The 24,057-nt window shown below is 52.3% G+C and overlaps 1 protein-coding gene across 1 annotated transcript in view; it reads right to left on the bottom strand.

Moving 5' to 3' along the window:
• The window catches only part of LOC125728174 (zinc finger CCHC domain-containing protein 2-like), a 28,198-nt gene extending 4,385 nt beyond the window's left edge, over nt 1-23,813 (bottom strand). The window contains 13 exon segments of the mRNA XM_049005237.1: nt 488-585; nt 1,539-1,609; nt 2,614-2,749; nt 2,862-2,992; nt 3,641-3,699; nt 5,253-5,339; nt 8,411-8,757; nt 10,308-10,408; nt 10,759-10,794; nt 10,796-10,831; nt 19,000-19,070; nt 19,393-19,504; nt 22,829-23,813. Of these exon segments, the coding sequence (XP_048861194.1) occupies nt 488-585; nt 1,539-1,609; nt 2,614-2,749; nt 2,862-2,992; nt 3,641-3,699; nt 5,253-5,339; nt 8,411-8,757; nt 10,308-10,408; nt 10,759-10,794; nt 10,796-10,831; nt 19,000-19,070; nt 19,393-19,504; nt 22,829-23,584 (2,041 nt within the window). The 5' untranslated portion in view covers nt 23,585-23,813.
• Nucleotides 23,814-24,057: the final 244 nt, after the last annotated feature.

The raw sequence follows: 24,057 nt of genomic DNA, 5'->3' as shown, positions 1-24,057 counted from the left end.
CCGGCCTGATCCAAGCTGGCAGGAACAGCAGCAGCAGCAACCGCCGCCTGCACAGAGAATGAAGAGAAGCTCACAACGGCCGCAGCCTGGCCTGCCCTCCCGAAGGGCTCGCGACATTTACCTTTGCCCCCTGTCTGCCGCGTGAGCTGCTGAGAGCCCGGCCTGCCCTCCCAAAGGGCTCACGACCTTTACCTTAGCTGCCCGGCTGCTGAGAGCCCGGCCTACCCTCCCGAGGGGCTCACAACCTTTACCTTTGCTGCCCGGCTGCTGAGAGCCCGGCCTACCCTCCCGAGGGGCTCACAACCTTTACCTTTGCTGCCTGGCTGCTGAGAGCCCGGCCTACCCTCCCGAGGGGCTCACAACCTTTACCTTTGCTGCCCGGCTGCTGAGAGCCCGGCCTACCCTCCCGAGGGGCTCACGACCTTTACCTTTGCTGCCCGGCTGCTGAGAGCCCGGCCTGCCCTCCCGAGGGGCTCACGACCTTTACCTTTGCTGCCCGTCTGCCGCGTGAGCTGCGGAGGGCCCGGTCTGCCCACCCCATTAGAGGTAGAAGCCGCCCTGGCCTCTGGCTTCTTCAGCTTCTCCCTGAGAAGACAAACACGGGGCTGTCACATGTCACCACGGGGCCAGGCGCACAGACCCTGCCCCTTTGACAGGAATATGGCTGCAGATCCACTATGTGGCTGATCCACTGTGGGACGTTAGATCCACAAGACTTTTATTCTGAAATTCCGTGGTACTGACGGAAGTGATGTCACTTCTGTTTAGAAGAGGAATGGTTTGTATTAGGTATATGTACGGGGATGGTTTTTGTTTGCTGTTTTTTGGCTGCTACAAAATAATTTGTGTTTATTTTACTGCTTTTGGTTAATAGTTTAATTCACTATCATGTGTGGATTGCTCTGGTCTATTGAATAGAGTTACACTTCATGTATATATGTATGTGTATAAGTCAGTCTGACTCAAAACAAGCTTTTTATTTTGAATAGTGCGTGTTTATCGTAACCCTTACCAGTAAGATTTAGTCAGTTAACAGACATTATACAGCAGCAGCATAACTTACATAGAGAGAAATGCCGTCCTTTGAGAAATCATTCCTTAATGGTACAATGTTATTTAAAACTCAAACATCACAGAAGGTGTGATAATTGGTGTAGTTTTTCCTTATATCCAACACAAAACAATAGCTGTAAGAATTACATTTTAAATAGTGCACATGATCAATTACAATGTAGCAGATACCAAAAAAATTCTCCATATTACATAAAAATCAAAACAGTACTGGTACCACAGTAAACTTCCGGTCTGTCTCACAGTGCGTCTGCGCCTCACCGTGGATCTCCCTCAAAGCGCGTCTCCCTCACAGAGGGTCTTCCTCAAAGCGCGTCTCCCTCACAGAGGGTCTTCCTCAAAGCGCGTCTCCCTCACAGAGGGTCTCCCTCACAGTGTGTTAACCAGGTAACAATGGACCACTTTATGCCGTTTCCCCTAATTAAGAGTGACCAGCTCCCCACAGCCCCCAGTGTGATGCTCCTTACCTGTCTGCTGCCGAAGCTCTCGCTTTGCTCTTGATGGCGGGCGGCCCGCTCCGTTTCTCATCGCTGGGGTGCTGTTGACAGAAGACAGACTCAGGAGACATGGACACAAGCAGGGCGACACTGTGGGGGTTCTCAGGGTCCGAGTGCTGAGGGTGCAGGACACCCACTTCTGGGTGACACTGTGGGGGTTCTCAGGGTCTGAGTGCTGAGGGTGTAGGAGACCCACTTCTGGGCGACACTGTGGGGGTTCTCAGGGTCCGAGTGCTGAGGGTGCAGGAGACCCACTTCTGGGCGACACTGTGGGGGTTCTCAGGGTCTGAGTGCTGAGGGTGCAGGACACCCACTTCTGGGCGACACTGTGGGGGTTCTCAGGGTCCGAGTGCTGAGGGTGCAGGACACCCACTTCTGGGGGACACTGTGGGGGTTCTCAGGGTCCGAGTGCTGAGGGTGCAGGACACCCACTTCTGGGGGACACTGTGGGGGTTCTCAGGGTCCGAGTGCTGAGGGTGCAGGAGACCCACTTCTGGGCGATCTGGATGATCGCTGCTGTCGCTCCGATCACGTCCCTGAACCTGGGGCAAAGACCCTCACGCTACCTGCCACTACCACCCACTGGACCCACTGAACCATCATCCATCTCCATCAGCTAAACTGATGGGAGGGGGGTCCACAAAGTACACACAGCCAGGGGAGAATAAATGCTGGTGAAAATACAAGAGGGTGGCAGAAAATGGTAATGATGAGCGGGCTCCCCCCGCTCCATAACGTTAGGCTGTCGTCTCGGAGGTCTCTGAGGTCTCTCCAGCCAGTTCTGACCAGCATACAGAGAGCCGGAGGTCAGTGATTCTGACCCGCATGCAGTGAACCGGGACCCGGCCGGTTCTGACCCCTGTGTAGTGAGCCAGGGTCCGGCCGGTTCTGACCCCTGTGTAGTGAGCCAGGGTCCGGCCGGTTCTGACCCCTGTGTAGTGAGCCAGGGTCCGGCCGGTTCTGACCCCTGTGTAGTGAGCCCAGGCCCGGCCGGTTCTGACCCGTGCACACACCTGTATGCCCGGTCCATCCCAACCTCACATACCTTCTGTGGTCCTGCCCCACAGGGATCCGGGCCAGACTTCTGCACAGGATTCTTCCTCCTCCAGTCTGTCACTCCGTTCAGCTCTGGGTGGGGGGGTCTCCGACTGTCAGTCTGTGGGCTCCTTACACCCTGGAGTCTTTGAGGGGGGTGGGGAGGGTCCATTAGCATATGGGGGGCACTGACCCTCAACACAAACCAAGCTATAAGCAGAGAAAGCAGTGGCACGAGGCTGCCCCCTGCAGACTCACCCGAGGCTCGGGCTCCTGCTGCCAGGCTTCTTGCGGTACCCAAGAATGAAAGACTCCATATCTGGTGGGGGGCGGAGAGAGGAACTCATGAGCAGAGTGAGCATGGCTGTCACACCGCCTCCTACAGGTTGCTAGGGAAACAGCAGCCTGGGACATTCCTTCAGAGAGAGAGAATGCCCAGCTCTCGTTTCCTGTTCCGCTCTAGCTGTCATCTGATGGATCTACATCAGATTTACGGAAAGTATTCGTTTTAGTGTTTAGTCCATATAGAACACGCCCACACATCTGCAACAACACGACTAGTACGACAACTACAGTACAAGCAGCACTATTCCATTAGAGGATTTCCAGTGTTTGCAACTTGAACTGATGATTTAAATCAATTAAGTCCCATTTGAAATGAACAATCGTGAAAGAAAACACACAGGGGTACTTCTGCTTTCTACGGACCCTGGGAGAGAGACGCTTGCTGGAGCTAACGCACTGCAGGCAGTCACTGGGGAAAAGGTTTAAACCTCGCCTTATACAGTTTATCTAATAAAAATGTACATGATGAAAGAGTGTGTGTGCCACTTTCCGGATCAGATTAATTTGGGAAAATGGGGGGTGGGGGGGTGATATCTGGGAGAACGGCGCGTGGCGTGGTGTGCCAGCGGTAATTAGCGCGCAGAGAAAGTCTCAGACTGCGTTAAGCACCGTAATCAGGCAGGGGAAGCAGCGTTATGGTAGAAAGAGCTCGACTTAAACACAGTAATGGGCTGTGCTTTTAAAAGCTTTACCGTTTCTGTGTCTAGAAGCACTTGGTCCTTCAGCCTTAGCGGCGTGGGACTGCGCGATTCTCACAAAAGGGCGAATCATGATTCTTTTGCTTAGAATTGAGATTCTCTGTAACAAGCATTTGTTCTTAAAATTTTAACATTTATTACGTTCAAACTGCAAACGGAAACACAATAAAACATGACTGTGCCAGACATGCGACTGATCCAGGAGCGACAAACCAACTCCTGACAGCAGAAAGGAAAAACGCTCAACTGGCCATTAAGTTAGGGTGGCCAAGACAGCCAGACCAAAAGCTCCAGTACCAGAACTACCACTGGGGTACTTTTTGGTGCTTTGGGGTGGGACTCGAAACACTTTCTTTATCGAACAGTTATGCAAATAGCATCCCTCTGAAACACAATGCAACCGGCGCCTTGAAAACAGTCATGAAAATAATGATAAATGAGGTCAAATGATACTAATGGATGCGTGAATAAATTAAGTGACCCAAGTCTGAACTGCGATCTGGTCGGAAGAACCAGAGATCAGGAAAACATGTAAGGGAAGTATTTTGTACAACGTAATAGGACAGCATGATATTGGGAAAAGTATTGCGATGTGTGATTTTGTTGTAATAAATATTGCAGTATTTATAAAACAAAAGAAAGAGGTTCACCATGAATTTCTCAAAAACCAACTAGGAGTCATTTAACGAAGGATGATTATCATATAGCACTCATGCAAAATCAGCGGAGGTAAGCTTTAAACTGTTTTTGAACGTATGAGACTATCTTGGAATAATCATTAAAATTGCAAAACGTGATCAATTGTTTTCTGGGACAGAGTAAAAATGTTATGGAATCCTAAATTCCCTACGCTTTACTGTTCATGCAGAACCGAAAGTAAGAGAAAGCCTGACCTTAATCCAGCCGACGCGCAGTAAGAACAGCACATGCACAACATGCCGTGTTGGTATGAATATCGCATATCGTCCAGCCCTATAATATACAGCCATGTTTCAAATTCAGTACAAAATACCCGCCTCAAGCTGTGATGTCATTCAGTACTGGTACCGGTTTTTGAAGTACCACAGTAAGGTACCCGATGCAGTGGAAAAGCATCCTTTAAAGACCACGCAGAATTATGGGATGCTTGAAACACTCTGGGGAGGAGTAGAAGCACTTGTTTTGATCCAGCTGATGTAATACAATGCAGGAGAACCATTGTAATTTAGAAATGAAATTGCATAGAGGTGTGAATCAAGATGGCATTTTTTTATGATTAACTGAACCCCCCTCCCACTGTGTAAGGTGGTTCACATCCATGTTTGGAGCGGCAGATGGAGGCTGATCACCGTAGTGAGTGACGCACAGACCCTGAACCCCCCTCCCACTGTGTAAGGTGGTTCGCTCCATGTTTCGAGTGGCAGATGGAGGCTGATCACAGCCATGTGGGGACGCACAGACCCTGAACCCCCTCCCCACTGTGTAAGGTGGTTCACTCCATGTTTGGAGCTGCAGATGGAGGTCGATCACCGTAGTGAGTGGCACACAGACCCTGAACCCCCCTCCCCACTGTGTCGGGTGGTCCGCTCCACGTCGGGAGCGGGCAGAGGTAGTACTCAGCGCGCACCCTTCCTCCTGGCTCGAGAGGCCTCGGAACCGTCCTCCACGAAGTGCTCGCCTGCTGTGGCAGGCTTCCCCAGGGGGGGTGCCGTACCTGCAGAGGGAGACGAGAGCGGCCGGGGGCTGTGAGGGGGGAAAGGTGTCTGGCGAGGGGCCTGGACACCACGAGCCTGGTGTGTGCTCTGGTGTGTATTCACCAGGACGGCTGACTAGCAGAAAAGCAGCCGGATGTTCAGGCCACACGAAGCCAAAAGCACCATAGTGCCATTGGAGCACAAAGGTGCTGCTGACATCCAGGTGAAGCAGAAATATGCACGTAAATCTATGCTCCCCCCCCCCCCCCCCACTCCCACCTTGCATTAACCTGCTGATGATCAGTTTGCACTTTCCGATATTTACCGGTGAATCACCAACATCACAAACGTTTCCTCCAGTCTAAGAGATACATCTCAACCACAGTATTTCTAAATTCCACAAACACATCAATGTCTCCATTTTCTGAGTGTGAAACCCCTCTGCCTTCTAATTTTTGTATTATTTGCAGAGTTAAAAATACTCAGAACAACAGAAACCAGCTTGAGTTTGCTTGAAGCCCAGTTCACACTGGGGACGGTCGTCGGCACTGCAGCTTGTGTTCAAACTGCATTTAGCTACGGAGGTGGATGGTTGTGGTCGGTGCTGCACACAGCAGTGATACTCCACCCGACCAGCAGAGGGCAGACCTATCGCTACACGTATATACAAGCAGTGTAGCAAAATGGGTAAACGGGTGGAAGCTTTGCATAAAGCACGATACCTCCTCAATACACATAAGTCACCCCCAATCTAAGCACAGCTCGTGATCTGAGACATTGGTACTGTGCCTTCAAACATAAGTGTTTGGGAACTGCAGAGCGTCAAAAAGCACTAGGACCTACAGGAACCGCCCTGGCACCTCACAGGAACTGCCCCGGCACCACACAGGAACCGCCCCGGCACCACACAGGAACCGCCCCGGCACCTCACAGGAACCGCCCCGGCACCTCACAGGAACCGCCCCGGCACCTCACAGGAACCGCCCCGGCACCTCACAGGAACCGCCCCGGCACCTCACAGGAACCGCCCCGGCACCGCACAGGACCGAGCCCACTGCACTGGCAGGATGGCACTTGGAATGTCACCCTCCACAGCCTGGATATTTTTGGTTTCTGGGCTTTCAGTAAAAACACCCAATAAATCCTCCCCAAGCCACTTGTATCCTCATTAAAACAGCAGGCAGAGACACAGAGTGGCCGCCCCTTAACGCAGCCGCCCGCTCCAGCCGTGGTTGGAGGTGTCACACTGTCTGCTCTTACCCCACAATGCACCAGTCCATCCTCCTGTGATTTACGCTATGTTCCATTTGAACTGGGAAGTCGGAATTTCCAGGTTCCTTGTCGGAAATTCCAATATAAATGCCCCCCTGAAGTCAGAATTCCAACTCGGAAAGTCAGAGGAACCTCTAATACCTCAGAATTCAAGACGGCTGCGCTTTTCTTCAGCAGAAGTGAACGCTGTAGTTAGATACCGTTTATTAACACTTTTGTCTTATTTGTGTTTCACTAAAATCGGTCGTACACACAGCGCTGTCCAACTGTGTGTGATGCTGCAGAAACTGCCATTAAATTTTCAAGTCGCTACACACAGCGGGACACGACGTTTTCTCTCTTGCCTGTGAAAATAAAGTTCTTCCGGCCATTTATTCTTAATAAATTATTTCCATTCCTGGTTTTCATTGATCACCACCAATTATTTTCTGGTAACGATTCCTCTGCAGTACTAATAAGTTTTGAGGTAAAGAGCAAATAAAAACGTACTTAACTGGAGGAACAATGGGGAATTACATCTCACACTGGTTTTTATACCATGGATGATAACCAAAGCTTATTTCTTTTAATTCAGAATTTCTCATTAGCTTTAAAGCTTCAACTGGAGATGCTGATATCAAAGCAGGAAATTCATTTTGTATTTAGAAAACGCCCATGTTAAGCTGATTACACACTCGGTGGCTGAGGAAGCAGGGAAATTACATTCTGTGTTATGCTCACTAATGCAATTTAATGACCATCAAAATATTTACACTGTGCACAAATCACACAAAATTATCCTGAGAAGCAGCGTAACATCTGGAGCAACAACATCGGCAGCCTTTTGGTTTGGAATCGTTTCCACTCCTCTGTGCAACCCATCATCATTGTGAGGGGGGGTCACAAGGAGCCAATGGCTGAGGTGGGTGTGTGGGTGTGTGTGTGTGTGTGTGTGTGGGGGGGGGGGGGTAGGGGCGGGGAAGGGGACACAAGGAGCCAATAGCGGAGGTGTGTTTTGGGGGGTAGGGGCTTGGGAAGCATACAGGGAGGGGGGTGCACAGGAAACCGATGGCTAAAGTGGGGGGGGGGGGGGGGGGGGGGGGGGATTCAGGTTCACTGTAAGCAAACATCTTCCCATAAAAGTTGAGGTACGGATTTGCCTTAAGATATAGCAGATGTGCAATGGGAGCCCCTTGAAGTCTAAGTGCCATTTAGATTTGAAGACATCTTTAGCAATTAGGACAGGACAGTCACCTCTCATCTGACACCCCCCGTGGGAAACAGCACCGCTTGGCTGAGGACCGGGACCCTGCATATGCATGTAGCGCCGGGGTCGAGCCCGTACGCCGTTTCATTAAGGACCGGGACCCTGCATTAGCATGTAGCGCCGGGGTCGAGCCCGTACGCCGTTTCATTAAGGACCGGGACCCTGCATTAGCATGTAGCGCCGGGGTCGAGCCGTACGCCGTTTCATTAAGGACCGGGACCCTGCATATGCATGTAGCCCCGGGGTCGAGCCCGTACGCCGTTTCATTAAGGACCGGGACCCTGCATATGCATGTAGCGCCGGGGTCGAGCCCGTACGCCGTTTCATTAAGGACCGGGACCCCTGCATATGCATGTAGCGCCGGGGTCGAGCCGTACGCCGTTTCATTAAGGACCGGGACCCTGCATTAGCATGTAGCGCCGGGGTCGAGCCGTACGCCGTTTCATTAAGGACCGGGACCCTGCATATGCATGTAGCGCCGGGGTCGAGCCCGTACGCCGTTTCATTAAGGACCGGGACCCTGCATTAGCATGTAGCGCCGGGGTCGAGCCTGTACGCCGTTTCATTAAGGACCGGGACCCTGCATATGCATGTAGCGCCGGGGTCGAGCCGTACGCAGTTTCATTAAGGACCGGGACCCTGCATTAGCATGTAGCGCCGGGGTCGAGCCGTACGCCGTTTCATTAAGGACCGGGACCCTGCATATGCATGTAGCGCCGGGGTCGAGCCCGTACACCGTTTCATTAAGCGGCTGACGCGAGAGCAGGTGTCCCTTGGGACCAGCTCCGGCCCGCTTTACCATGGAGACGGCCTGTAGGTACTCACAATGGCTGCAGCCTGGGCTGGACGAGTCCGACAGGAAGAAGCTACAGACCTTGGCAGACTTGCGAAAAGCAGGCGGCGTGGACAGGAACCTCTCCCTGTAGCAGACAGAAAAGGGACATGGTTAGAGGCCGGTCTCCCAACACGGGCCCTTTCGGGTCACTCGAGCAACACCGTGATGCTGCACCAGTAACTACGGCTTAAACAGAGAGAGAGAAGCCAAACACCGGTAATAAAGGACACACAAGCTGAATGGACACAGAGCCGCTCAGGAACGGCACAGGAAGGCGAATGACATCAGCAGCGCTGACCTACATACCGAAAGCGGGAGTTGTGCTTTAAAAAGGAAACTTCCCATTTGTACCACCAGACCCTCGCTAAGAAGCGCGCAGCTTGGCACCACCAGGCACTTCCAATCGTATCAAGCAGCCCCTGCAGGCAGCCACTGTGTGAAAAATGCGATGCAACAAACAGGAATCTGCTCCCCCTGAATCGATAATTTATTCTGCAAAGCTGCCCTCTGGGGGAGACCATGCATTAAGAATGAAATTGCACAGCCTGGGTCACACAGATGCTTAAACTCCACGTGCATCTTATTTGTTTTGGGGGGAGGGGAATGGAAACGCTGCCTCCCCCCAGGGCGCTGCCGGCGGAATGCTTTCGTTTTGCAGAAAACGAAAGGGCAGAGCAGAGGCGGAGCCCTGCTGGCTTCCAGACGTGGTATTGTTGCCTTTGGGAGCCAACGGAAAAGCAGCCTGGCTGGTGTTCACACTGCACCAGCTCCAAATATGGGCAACTCCAGTGACACGGAGCTACAGGGCCGAGTTTCATTCAGGAAGCCAGGATAGCACACAGTAACACACACACACACCACACATGTTAGTATTCATATCTGTGTGGAGACTGTCCATTCATTTATATGGGGAAAAACCTTAACGCAAAGTAACTAAACAAAATGCAAGACTTTAGTTTTTTGACTGCAATCCAATTTTTTATGGAATTGACCCATGAAGGCAAAGTAACAGGTTTCTATCACACAGTGGGGACATCTGGTCTCCACAATGTAATAAACATCACTCACACACACACACACACAGCACAGCACAGCACAGCACAGCACAGCACAGCACAGCACAAGAACAACAAATTCTATAAAGACTACTATCAATGCCATAAACCAGTAAGAGAACAAAGACATTTTTAAAAGATTACAGAAATAACACTCCTTGCAATGTCACGGCTCTCACACTCAAGCTGTTCGGCCTGCTGTCACCTGCTAAGGTCACCTTGCCAGTGAAGGAGGGGGCAGAGCAGTGAGACCCACCCGAGTGTCCCCTCCGGTGAGACCCACCAGAGGTCCCCGCCGGTGAGACCCACCCGAGTGTCCCCGCCGGTGAGACCCACCAGAGTGTCCCCGCCGGTGAGACCCACCAGAGTGTCCCCGCCGGTGAGACCCACCAGAGTGTCCCCGCCGGTGAGACCCACCCGAGTGTCCCCGCAGGTGAGACCCACCCGAGTGTCCCCCGCCGGTGAGACCCACCCGAGTGTCCCCTCCAGTGAGACCCACCCGAGTGTCCCCTCCAGTGAGACCCACCGAGTGTCCCCGCAGGTGAGACCCACCCAAGTGTCCCCCGCCAGTGAGACCCACCTGAGTGTCCCCTCCAGCTCCCTGCCCTCCAGCACGTCCCCCTGGCTCAGTAACCTCAGGATGGCCTTCTCAAAGGAGTCCACAGCCTGCTCCTTTGGAAACTGCGTTTCAGAAGTCAGCAGGAGAGATGGGTTAGATGTTAGACCTACCCAACGAGAACCACACCAATGCAGGAAGCACCACTACCTCTAGGCATAGCAGGACACTCTCACATTACGTAGTCATGTACCCAGGAAACAACGCAGACATATTAACCAGAACAGCACATCTTTCGGGGCTGATGTTGACAGAACTGACGGAGCCCCCGTAAAGGCAGGAGCCCCCGTAAAGGCAGGAGCCCCCGTAAAGCAGGAGCCCCCGTAAATTCAGAGGTGAGCCCTGACCCAATGACTCAAGCTCAATCATAAAACACCAAGCGGAGAAGCAGACATGCTATGAAAACGTTCCTTACCTTTAACAAGAAGTTCTCCAGTTGGAGATGAGTTTTTCGTTACGTTGCTTGATGTGGAATCAGACCACTTCAACTGGGGGGAGGAAAAAACAATATCCTCAGAACTCTGATTTTTAATTTAGTCCTCCGGACGTTTTAACGGAGCACATGAAGGAACAGAATAATAAAATGGCAAGTTGATTGTTTACAGAGCTGGAAGAAGCAGCTCCTCCAAGAAGGACGGTCTGTCTAAAAGAAGCCACAGCAGAAAGGTCTGCTTTAAGTGCCAGACATGGGCGCCATTCACGGAGTTTAATGGAACTGACAGGAACTCGACAAAACTATCCTTTTCCGAAATGAAACATAAGAACAGCCATTTCAGGGGATGTTCGAAGGGGATTCCAAAGCCTTAAAGCCAAAGAGAGTAAATTTCAACCAAATCACAAACAGTCAGCCAACCAAAGACATGTTTGCTGACCTGGTTATAAATGTAAAACGGCATTGCCTCTGTGAATCACACGTGAACAGTCAGATAGAGACCATGGCAGCTGCCAAACGAACGAACGAACAAACCAACCAAACAGACAAACAAAAGGAGGGGGAGGGGAGGTCATCCTGACCTGGGTGTGTACATATGGGGAGGGGGGGGGTTAAAGACTGCTTCTGGAAAAATGAGTCATAGCTCAGTCCGGTGAAGTTCCGGCCCCCAACCCCCACCCCTCAGGCATCTGCAGTCGCTTAGCAACCAGCACAAGCTCTGTTTTGTGCTGGAATGGAGACGCACTTGGAGACATTCCCAGCAACAATAAACACCTAATAAAGCCAGACATCAGATATGTTTGACTTGCTGTAAAGCAGGGGAACACCGAGCACAGGGAACCGTCCGTGTGGCTCGTGTTAAACAGAACCTAACGACCTTTCAGCGGGTCAGCTGTCCTGACACATTTCCAGCGATGATTCTGACCACCTATTACACTTTCAGAGCCTTTATGTTCTTAACCACGCTTTGCATCTGTAATAACCCATCCATCCATCCATTTTCCAAACCGCTTATCCTACTGGGTCGCGGGGGGTCCGGACCCATGCACACTCACACACCATTCACTCACATATGCACTCCTATGGGCAAATTTAGTAACTCCAATTAACCTCAGCATGTTTTTGGACTGTGGGGGGAAACCGAGTACCCGGAGGAAACCCCACGATGACATGGGGAGAACATGCAAACTCCACACACTACGTGACCCCAGGCGGAGACTCAAACCCGGGTCCCAGAGGTGTGAGGCAACAGTGCTAACCACTGCACCACCCATCTGTAAAAACCAAGTTATTTTATTTGAAATATCAGCTTTTTATTGTAACTGAAGCATCACCATGATCACAAGATCTCGACATTCCTAGATCCGGCGTTCCTAGAAACTTAGCGCGTTTGTCCCATTTTTGACGCAAGTTATTTCACGAACAAATAAGTCAAGTATTACTGCATCACCCGGATTGCTGCACCCATTCTTAACTGCTGGTAACTTCCTTATAATGGCAACATAATAAATATTTCTAATACTACCAGATAATTGAAGTTTCACAGAAGGAGATTTTAGACTCCACGCCTTGTAAAATGTCAAAATATTTCATGAATGAGACTAAAAGAAAAGACAAGATCATGTTTTGCAGCAGGATCTCATCTATCTTCAGCTAGGCTTTGCCAAAATGCACCAGAGTACATTTCCATGAGGGAAACCGGCGTGGAGCTTTGAAGTGCAGACACAACTATCAACAAAGACCAAGTCCATTAACCAAAGAAAACACACCAATTATGTTCTTTGTATCATCTTTTGTGTTTATGTAGGGAAGTGATTTTTGGATCACAAGCGTCCCGAAAAGACCGCGAGGGCGACTTCCAGAAGACCATAGGCAGGCGAGTCCCAGGGGGGTACGGGCAGCTCGAGAGCATTCAGAAGAATCCTGCCAGAAAACCGGGAGAACATAGAGGAGATGCAGAGAAGATACCGTGAAGCTGTCAGAGGAATCTTAAGAGGCGGCCGATGTTTGATGTGTTTCAGATATAAAATGGAGGAGGTTTTGGGTGACCAATCAGAGGGCAGGCAGTGGGTTAGGGTGACCAATCAGAGGACAGGCAGTGGGTTAATAAAGACATCACCTTGGTAAAAGTTCCGGGTTGGTCAGGGTGATGAAGACGCCCTATGAAGGCTCTGAAATATACTTCCTCTTGGTAGGGTCAAGAATATTACAGCTAACATTGAATTTTGTGATAATCTCTTCCCATACAGTTAATGTCTATGAATCACCCACCACTAAACCAGCAAGAGCAGCTACCAGCCAAAAGCATGAACGCAGAAGCAAACAGACGGTGCAGTGCAGTCACTAGTCCAGGACTAATCGAAATCCATAAACTGCCGCAATGGTGAGACACTAGAATTCACAAACGACAGCTTCTTTGGTCAAAGCTCTTGAGGCACATGACCTGCAGAAATCTTCCATCCTCTGTATTTCTCAAGCAGCCCAAATACAAAATTTGAAATGAAGTAGATATCAAGTTGTTTAATAAAAAGGATAAAATCCCAGCCAGGAAGGCCGTGCAAACCATTTATAAACCCCTTGGTAAATCTACAACAGCGACTCAAGCCTAAAGTGGCCAGAATCGCATGAAGGCTCTGCTGAAGAGCTATTCCCTTAAGTCGCTCCCAACGTAAACACTGCAGATAAATCTACAGCCCCATGTCTCAGACTCCAGTGCACACAGCGCCATCTACAAAGCCAGAGCCCTCCAAACACTCTTCCATAGAACAATGTGGAGAGGACATCCTCTCCCTTGCTGCCGACCAGTTTCTGCTTTCTGTGTTCGGCTGATTGTGCAGAGGCACGTTCCGAGTGCGATACCTGGCCACATCGCGACATATACTGCAGTCAGTCAAAGCGTCACGTCCATCATCTGAACAAGCAATCGACCCTTTTACAGCATTATTGTGTTTAAGTACCTCCTGAACCTCAACACACAAACCACACCCAGTTGTGTCAATGAAGAGTCCTGTCTACTGTCCCACCTTTACAATCTTTGCCTTCTTTGGACCAGAGCACATGCAAATGAGGTGCTGGTAGAGGAACGCAGACACATGAAGAGGAGGGGAAAAGCAAAGAAACCAAGAAAAACTTCATAGACAAAAGTGGGTGTGGACCAGCTGACTGGGGGGCTTCCCGTTTACCATGGAGGCCAGCGAGTGGCCAGCGTCAAGCCCTCGTAATCCGCAGAAGGATCTGGAGAACAACCAGGCCCTTCATGGCTTAACTCCACACTGTTCAGGACTGCCTACGAACAAGACCTACAGCGATGGAAGAAGATGGCAAGATCTGCCAGCCTAAAACCCCAAAACCTCCATTAGCTTACATTAATATTCCTATCGTGACAACGTAGGACACGCTGAACCTGCGGGCATCACCCAGTGGGGCGCTGTAGCTGAGGAACACCAACACACAAAACCCAAAGATATCCAAATATCCACTTGGGTCACTGCCAATGTCTCTAACAAAGTCGATAGGTGGCATGTAACTCTGGAGGCAGTGCATTCACACAGTTTCCAGTGCATGATTCTGTCTAAAGGGAGCACGGAGTACAGACACCCACTGCAACAGGCAATAAAAAATAAAATTAAAATATGAAAATCAGACAGGGCAGGGACATGTCAAAGTGACGAGGTCTGACTGCCGCCTACGCAGGACAGAGCATGTCTTTGGTAGGACAAGGGATGCTTATGAGAGCCTTGAAGGCCAGCTTGTCACTTCCTATCACCTTCATGCCCAAGGCCACAGTGGCCCATGGTCCAGCTCGGCATTTCCCACCCCCCAGCAGACCTGTTGGTACGGCCTGGACCCAATCCGCCCAATCAGCAGTAACGTCCTATCACCCCTCAAAAGCCTGTTGACATAGTTCACACGAGCACTTGGATGCTGAATTTCAGCTGGCTGCAAATCCCAAACGAGACAACGAAGCCAGGACCTGACACACAAGCCGACGTCCCGGGTGATTCCAGACAAAGAAGCGGGCGCAAACGAATCATTTTTCCCCTCTAGACATGAGGGCGTGGATGTTTATCTTATAAATATTTTTCCAGCCCTTGAGTAACTGCAAAATATCGAATAAACATCTTAAAACTAGGGTTTGCTGCAGAAAGTACAGGACCCCATGTTGAGTTTTTGGCCACAGCTAGCAGACAGACCTACACGGGTCAGGAGCAGCCTGACACTGATCGGTCATCAGGTGAGAACAGCAGTCTGCTGCTCTGTAAGCCACAGAAGCTGAGGCAGTTCCGTCATGGAGCTTTCCAGATGGGCATTCACTGGATAAAGCAGGTAATAACACGGAAATCAGATTAAACCGTGATGTAAAGCCATTGGGGGGGGGGGGGGGTCAACCACACTCAGACCAGGGAGCCCCAGATGCTGACAGAGCAGTGAAATGAACCCATTAGTACCGATTCATAAGTGAGAACTAAGGTCCTGGGCTGGTGGTCACCATTTTTCACTTTGGGTAAACAGAACGATCACTCCGACATTTCGTCTGTTTACGACGGCTTTCTGTTCGCTTTTCAAGTTCGCTACGGAACGTGGGGAATCAGGGACGAAAACCTTTGCTCTGAATGTACTAAACGTCAAGCTCTGCTCTGCTCCTTGAAACGCCTTCCTAAAGTACATTCCAGAAGTTAATTTCAGTATACTGGGCAGAAACAGATGCCGGGTTCTTCCTGCCGAAAGGCCAAGAGAAAGTTTAAGACAGAGCCAGAGGGTCTGTGGGAGACATGGAGAATTATCAGGTGATCAGCTTTATGTTTCCACTGTAGTGAAGAACATCACCCTCTTCTTCATTAAGAAACGGAACTGATGTGCCAGATAGCACCACAGCGATAACATTCATACCCCATGTCACAGCGAGCACAGCATCCATGTGCGTCACTGAGGTACTTTACAAAGCCTCCACAGGGGACGCTCTCGCATTGGGCAGCCACGAGCCCCATCAGGCTCTACTATTATTCAGGAGCACAATCAGTGGGACACCCTGACATCGACTACAAAGCACCTGACTCTGCCACTGTCACTCCCACCCTGACAAGCCGCCTACCACAAGCAGCTCACAGTGCACTGGCAGTGGGCTCTGCCGCTGTCACTCCCACCCTGACTAGCCGCCTACCAGAAGCAGCTCACAGTGCACTGGCAGTGGGCTCTGCCACTGTCACTCCCACCCTGACAAGCCGCCTACCACAAGCAGCTCACAGTGCACTGGCAGTGGGCTCTGCCGCTGTCACTCCCACCCTGACAAGCCGCCTACCACAAGCAGCTCACAGTGCACTGGCAGTGGGCTCTGCCGCTGTCACTCCCACCCTGACTAGCCGCCTACCAGAAGCAGCTCACAGTGCACTGGCAGTGGGCTCTGCAACTGCCACTCCCACTCTGACAAGCCGCCTACCAGAAGCAGCTCACAGTGCACTGGCAGTGGGCTCTGCAACTGCCACTCCCACTCTGACAAGCCGCCTACCAGAAGCAGCTCACAGTGCACTGGCAGTGGGCTCTGCCACTGTCACTCCCACCCTGACTAGCCGCCTACCACAAGCAGCTCACGGCGCACTGGCAGTGGGCTCTGCCGCTGACTAGCTGCTTACCAGAAGCAGTGCACAGCGCACTGGCAATGGTCTGTTTCATTTATGTGACCCAGCAAAATGCCTCATCTACAGCGACTGCAACAGCCCAAGGTCAGAGCTGGAGTCAAGGAGGCGGTGTGAACCACAGACATAGACAAGCAGGCAGAGATAGACAGACTCGCATGCAAACAGGCATGTGTGCAAACACAGACAGGCAGGGACAGAGACAGGCAGGGACAGAGACAGGCAGGGACAGAGACAGGCAGGGACAGAGACAGGCAGGGACAGAGACAGGCAGGGACAGAGACAGGCAGGGACAGAGACAGGCAGGGACAGAGACAGGCAGGGACAGAGACAGGCAGGGACAGTAAAAGACAAGCATAGGCAGAGTAAAAATCATGTGCTTCCCGCCCTGTGGCAGAGATTATAGCACTCTGGCTATAATTCCCAGTCCTGGCGGCCATGTCCAAGTCCTACTGGTACCATGCACACCTGAACCCCCCCCCCGGTATAGGGGTGTCCAGGTAGCACCTTCTGCCCCCAGGATGGTCTCTGATCGCTCTGCTACTCACTCTACTCCTCTGATGCGCTCGCTAGACAGAAGTGGAAAACCTACCTCTAGATTTATTTGACATATTTTTCATTGTCCACTTAACTTTCCAATGCTTAAGAATAAAAAAATCTGCAGTTTGATTGTACACACCACAGGTTTTAGCCAAAGGTTTGACTGGTAGAAACACTAGTTTCTAAATGACCTACCAGCCACATCATTCTATGGCTTAAAAGCTGTTGTGCAGATCAGACCAGTCTGGGTGGCGAACATCTACACAGGGAAACAAAAACACAGCAGCGCATGCTGGCAGCCAATCGGCACTGTCCCGGAACGTGCCCTGGAAACAGACCCTAAATAATCTCCCCATAAGTCAATTTAGCATGACATTATGTCACTCTTTCCTTCCAGTGTGAGCAGCACTGGTTTCTATGACGATGGCATGCCTACGGACAAACGTGAGTGGGTTTTCCAGGGGTCCTCGTGTACAGAGCGCGCGTCATCGTCCCGTTACTGGTGGTAGAGAAACCCAGGCTGAGCCGAGAGCGATGATGCGGACGGCGGCGCCCCCCCGGCCCAACCCCCAACTTTGGATCAACCACACAGAGTCGCTACTGCGTTTCCATCCAGCTGGAGCGAGCAGGCTGGGAAGTACAAGCGGACACACCGGTGCCCCCAGGGGCCTGATTGGCTGATGGGGGGGGGGGGGTGCGGGCCCCTGTCTCTTTTAAAAGATAAAACTGGATTGTTTAAGCCTGGCATGACTCCCGAAATCCCAAAGCCAGGGGCGAGTCAGGGACTCTCATTCCAGGTCTCTACGTGGACAGAATGAAGACCACTGACAGAAAGGGAGCTGGGTTCCAAGGCCTGGCTGCCCCCCCCCATACTCCCCCACCTCCTAGCCCCAGGGAGACTCAGAGGATAGAACATGCCAGTAAGGATTAGCGCGACGGCGGGGAGCCTCACGCTCCGGCGCGTGAGGGGGGTGGGGGTCCCTTACGCCCTGACACCCGGGAGATGGAGTCACCTCATGCTTTCATGCATGACCTGTAAAATGCTTTACAATAAATGAAGAGCCACACCGATTGGCCAGGGCATGTGTTTCCGATTAGTTTTGGATGCATTTCAGCCAAACTTTATCAACAGCTGTATTTGTAAGACTTTGGGCGACAGTAGCCAACACTGTACTTTCAAGTGAACAAATAAACAGATAAAATTATCAAGTTGGCCACATCTTCAGGCTCCTGCAGTCAAACTCGTCCCGTTAAAACCCCAGGACTCAACCAGAGCGGCGTGGACATCTGCCAGGATCCTACTGCCCCCGTTTCCAGGAGCACGCACCGCCCCCCACCCGCCCCGCCGGCTCACTCGCTCCGCCCCCCGCCCGCCCCGCCGGCTCACTCGCGCCGCCCCCCGCCCCGCCCCGCCGGCTCACTCGCGCCGCCCCCCTGCCCGCCCCGCCGGCTCACTCGCGCCGCCCCCCTGCCCGCCCCGCCGGCTCACTCGCGCCGCCCCCCGCCCGCCCCGCCGGCTCACTCGCGCCGCCCCCCTGCCCGCCCCGCCGGCTCACTCGCGCCGCCCCCCCTGCCCGCCCCGCCGGCTCACTCGCGCCGCCCCCCGCCCGCCCCGCCGGCTCACTCGCGCCGCCCCCCGCCCGCCCCGCCGGCTCACTCGCGCCGCCCCCCCACCCCGCCGGCTCACTCGCGCCAGGTAGGGACAAAATTAAGCTCTGGGGTCCAAGATGAACCATCCAACCATCCAATCCCCCCCCGCCGACTTTAATAAAAGCCAGGTGTGAACTGAACTGTGGTGAGGATCCATCAGAAAGCCAGCTCGCCAAGCAGGTCTGCACACGCCAGCAGACTGCAGGCTGCACCAGTGGCATCACAGCTCATAAGATGATGTACTATGTATTTATTGTGACTGTAGTCATTAAACGTGCTGCATGTCCCCATACCTGCTACCGAAAGTAATTTCCCTGCTGAAGACCCAAAAGGTCCCCCTCCCTACCCACACAGCGTTTATGTGACATCCAGAGCGGGGGGGTTAGGTTAGCAAACATACCACAAAGCTGTACTCCCTCTCGGTCCTGCTGCGCGACACCCCCCTCAGCACGATCTTCTCGATGTACACGGCTGAAGGCGTATGGAGAGAAGAGGGCGGAAAGACACACAGAGGGACGGGGATGAGAACCAGGCAGAGTTCATGTACCATTAGGGTGTTTGCCGTGTGGGTTGTGCTGCATCGCTCTACAATGATGGTGCCAACAGGCGGGGATGCACTGCTTCACTGTATGGTGATGGTGCCTTGCAGGGAGTGGAAGTGCTGTTTCACTGTACAATGACGGTGCCCCATGGGTGGGGATGTGCAATTTCACCATACAATGATGGTGCCTCACGGTCAGTGATGTGCTGCTTCACTGGATGATGACAGTGCCGAATAGGCAAAGGGCTTCACCTTCTTTTTGGAAGCTCCTTGCCGGAGGCTGGCCAGGTCTGGGTGACTGAGCTCTGCTGGTCATTTTGGTCTCGGTGCCGGGGGAGAGGTAATCCCGTTTTGGAAGCTTGTTCTGTAGAGGAAGGGGGAGGGGGGAATACGTCAGAGTCACACGGCTGATCAGATAGAGTAACACGCGTCAAACCTGGAAGCGGCGGGGGGGAGGGACTACAACAGGAGACTGGAAAGAGGCTCTCGTAAGCCCACCTCTATTGGGGGGGGGGGGGGACACGTGCTTCTAGAAACATCCCCCACGCTCATTAAAGCAAAAAGACAATCAGATCTGACAGCGGTGGGACAGCAGATCAGCCAGGAGGTCAGTACAGCGCAGGGTCTGCCCAAAGGGCGGCATTCAGGGTGGAAGCAGGCGAGCCCAGAGGCAGCAGAGGGGGTTGGGGGGGGGGTCGCCTCTATTCACAGGAGCAGATTTAAGCAGAGGACAGTACCGTGCTTACGGGGAGGGGGGTTAGGCTACAGACAGTCTCCACCACAGTCAATCACCCACACTAATGACTGCTGCTGACGCGATGCACTAGCCTCCCGGCCGGGCACCACGCGGCCAGCATCCATCCATCCAGCACTAGCCTCCCGGCCGGGCACCACGCGGCCAGCATCCATCCATCCAGCACTAGCCTCCCGGCCGGGCACCACGCGGCCAGCATCCATCCATCCAGCACTAGCCTCCCGGCCGGGCACCACGCGGCCAGCATCCATCCATCCAGCACTAGCCTCCCGACCGGGCACCACACGGCCAGCATCCATCCATCCAGCACTAGCCTCCCGGCCGGGCACCACGCGGCCAGCATCCATCCATCCAGCACTAGCCTCCCGGCCGGGCACCACGCAGCCAGCATCCATCCATCCAGCACTAGCCTTCCGGCCAGGCACCACGCGGCCAGCATCCATCCATCCAACACTAGCCTCCCAGCCGGGCACCACGCGGCCAGCCTCCATCCATCCAACACTAGCCTCCCAGCCGGGCACCACGCGGCCAGCCTCCGTACCAGACTGAGACAGACCCACAGAGACTGGATAACTCAGGCTATGGTTAACGTGAAGTGCAATCATACCTAAGGTGAACAGCTGGACTTCCACTATGCAGTTACATCTATGACAGAAGGTTACAAACTACAGCCCTAAGTCAACAATCTTCATGTGCAACAACTCCTCGTTATGCAGACACTGATTAGTAAACTTGTTCTGGCTTAGTTCACAAAGTTATATGAAATGTATAGCCAAAGGGCTAAATTAACTAAATAACCCACCAATACAAAGAGACAAAAAAAGTTGTATTTACTTAAATACCAATGAAAGTTTCATTTATTAAATAAAACTATGTCAGATTCATGAATTATATATGCCAAAGTTTTGATTTTCATCGATACTGAACATCAGTTCATGGACTTCAGTGATTAGCGACTGACATAACCAGTCATCAGGGATGTTCCTGTAATCCACCCTTTAACCACAGCCATGTGGTTTGACAGCTTCTGGCTGGCAGACAGGAAATAAGTAGAAACTACAGGAAGATGCAGAACCAGCAGGGACAGAAGTCACATCACTGCAAGTGACGATTCCACCTTACAGATGACAGCAAGAGAATTCAACTGTATTATGTAGGTCAGGTACGGCCTGACAACAGATAGTAACAGCAGACTTATCTGGTATCTACTGACTGTCTCAGCCCCTGATCCTGAATAGTTCTCAGAGCCTAGGAGAAGGATCTTCCATGTCAGGTGACTGCAAGATAGAGGAAAGCGATTGGAGGTGAGAATTTAGGGGGTGCCATGGATGACAAGCCTGCGTATTCAAGGCCACCGGCAGATTCATCACCATGAAATGGATGGACGTTGGGAAACGATTCCAGACCAACAGTAGATGAGAACACCAGCCCCCCCCTCCCCCCAAAGATATTTAAGAGTAAAGGGCTAACAAACAAACACAGAGTTGAAGGTGGAGACAAAGAGGAGAGTAACAGGCACCAACCATCCATAGCTGAGCAGCGTTAATGTGAATGACATTAAGCAGGCTGAAGAGCCTGAAGGGGCCATGCGGCAGACGGTCATTACAGGAAGCGGCAAGGGGAAGCTTCCAGAAAATGCATCACAAATGGGCGTCAGCTGGAATACTCCAGAGATGAGCTCAGGAAGGCGACTCAAACGACCAGCGAGTAAAGCACTATCCTCCGTCAAGACAACCAGTGACGAGAACTACAAATGACATCATCTCACTTTGGGGGCTGGAGAATGCCGGCAGAGTACGTGAGAATGGCCTGCTTCCCCGAGGAAATATCCGGCGGAGACCCCAGTCCCCACAGAGTAACTACATTTACACATGGAAAGTCCAGTTATTCGGAGTAAGGGATGTAGTATCTGAGCCTTGATAGGACTGACACAAAGTTATTAGAAAAGCATGAATACCCTCAGTTTCAGAGTTCTAACCTACCGTTACATATTTTTGCTCTGGCTGTTAGCTAGTTTGTCATATTACATGTTTATTATCAAGTCACCTGACATTTGGGTTTCGGTATTAATACCTTACCACAAAAAATACACGAATAAAGGTTAACCGAATCTAACATGACCAGTAAAGGCAAATACTGGTCATAACAGAAGAACCAGCAACAAGGGATTAAGAACTGTTCTTGCCAAACGGCATCTAAATATACAAAGGTGCAGATTCTCTCCCTTTCCAGAGGAACCCCTGCCGAAAATAGCCGCCTCCGAAATACTCGCATTTTAAATAATCAGGGATGAAATTCGCAGGGCGGTACCCATTCTCACGGAACGCAATCATCATTGGCTGAGCCTTCAAGTGACACTTTGACGTTTCAACGCGGGCCTTCTCCCGTGAGCTGTCAATCGCGCAGAAGCTTTGCACTGATAGGTCCGACTCACAAAAATGCCAACGCCCATTATTTAAATTGCAATCTCGGATTGACCAGCCGCCCACATGAGAGAAGCCCTGCGAAAGCCGAACGGGAGTATAGTTATTTAATGTTGACTTTCGCATAAATACATAATAAACCAGTCAACAAGGGATTTGGCATTCTTAATTCGGCCTAATCCGCCCTAAATCCCGCCGATCGTGGCAGCTACGGTTAGCCGGAACCTACGGGGTAGTCCCACCCGCAGATGTAGGCATTCCCGAAATACCCATTAAGCCCAGTGTAACGCAGAGGCACCGCACTGGGCACGGGGAAGTCACCGGATACACCCCAGGCCTACCCCCCACAGGCCGACAATAACATTTCAGGATCGATCAAACACCCTACGGGCCGGTTACAGCTCCGCTGAAGGCGATGCGGAGCGGGGCGTTACGCGGCCACTAACCCATCAGCCAAAACGTGTCCGATACAGTGGCTGCTGCCGGCGGCGGCTCTCTGATCGCCCATTACCCGAGCGCTGGCACCGTGCTGGTGGTCTCTCCTTTCCTCTTCCATCACTTTCTCCACTTTTTCCAGCTGAACCCTGATAGTCTCCCTCTGGTGAAACGGGAAGGCCGGGTGCAGGGAGGCCATGGTAAAAAGCAGCGCCAGCTGCTCCGGGGCACCGTACCCCGCCTCCGGCTTAGGCCCGCAGCAGGGCTCCGTTCTGCCCGCGTCGAAATGCTGGGAGTCCCGGCGGGACGGAACGGGCAGGCCGTAGCTTCTAGTGCTCAGCGCCGAATCCACATGGCTCAAAATGCGGAAGAGTATCCCAGCGCACTCCCGGTTCTCGGAACCCAGGAGGGAGAGGGAGACCAGCAGCTTGGATCGCACCACCGGCTCGCCAATGTCCGCCAGGAGGCCCAGCTCGCTCGGGCTGTTCGCCCTGATCTCGAAGTCCCGGAGGACGTGGAAGTCCTTCCGCGCCAGGTCCTCCAGGCAAGAGCCCAAGAATCGCAGTTCCAGCGGCTGGCACATGTGCAGCAGCCCGCACATGAACTCGATCCGCCTGGCTGGACTCAGGTGCAAGCCGAACCACTCGAAGACCGCCTCCTTATCCAGCTGGAGCAGGGGGCATCCGAGCGTCCGTGCGGCGTCCTCCGACCTGTTGGAAGGCGTGTGCGGAGCCGATCCTGGGATGTGCAGCCCGCCGCCGGTCCCGTCCTGCTCGTCCTCGGCCATCCCCCCTTCCTCCGCCGTTCTCCCGGGCAGCTTCATTTTAAGCATTATCAACTCAGCGGGATCGGCAATAAAGCGACTATCAAGAATATAAGCACATCATTCGCTCTACTCTCCCCTTTGTATCGCAGAGCTAAATCGACGGGAAAGTTTTGCTTTTTTTCGACAACTTGTACCCAAAAAAATCACAGTGACACTCGGCGTTATGGCTGTGGCCAGCTTACTAGTTAGCTCGATCAGGGGAGTCTGCTTTGCTCCCCAAATTCACGTCAATCGAGACAGGGGCTCCTCCCCTTTCTATCCAAACCACTGGGTCCTAAACAGCCCTCAGTACGCAAAGTGCGCAAATTACCCATTGTGCGTAGTGCATGTGCGCAAACTACCCTGAGTGCATAACCTAGGCTGTCAACGTAAAGTGCGTAAAATACCCCGTGTGCTTAATGCACGTAATCTAGCCTGAGTACGTAAAGTCTGTTAACTTATCCCGAATGCGTAACCAATATTGCGTAGTATTCTAAGTA

The sequence above is a fragment of the Brienomyrus brachyistius genome, unplaced genomic scaffold (genome assembly GCF_023856365.1).
Source record: "Brienomyrus brachyistius isolate T26 unplaced genomic scaffold, BBRACH_0.4 scaffold184, whole genome shotgun sequence".
Classification (NCBI taxonomy): Eukaryota; Metazoa; Chordata; class Actinopteri; order Osteoglossiformes; family Mormyridae; genus Brienomyrus; species Brienomyrus brachyistius.
This window is presented reverse-complemented; position numbering and strand designations above follow the sequence as displayed.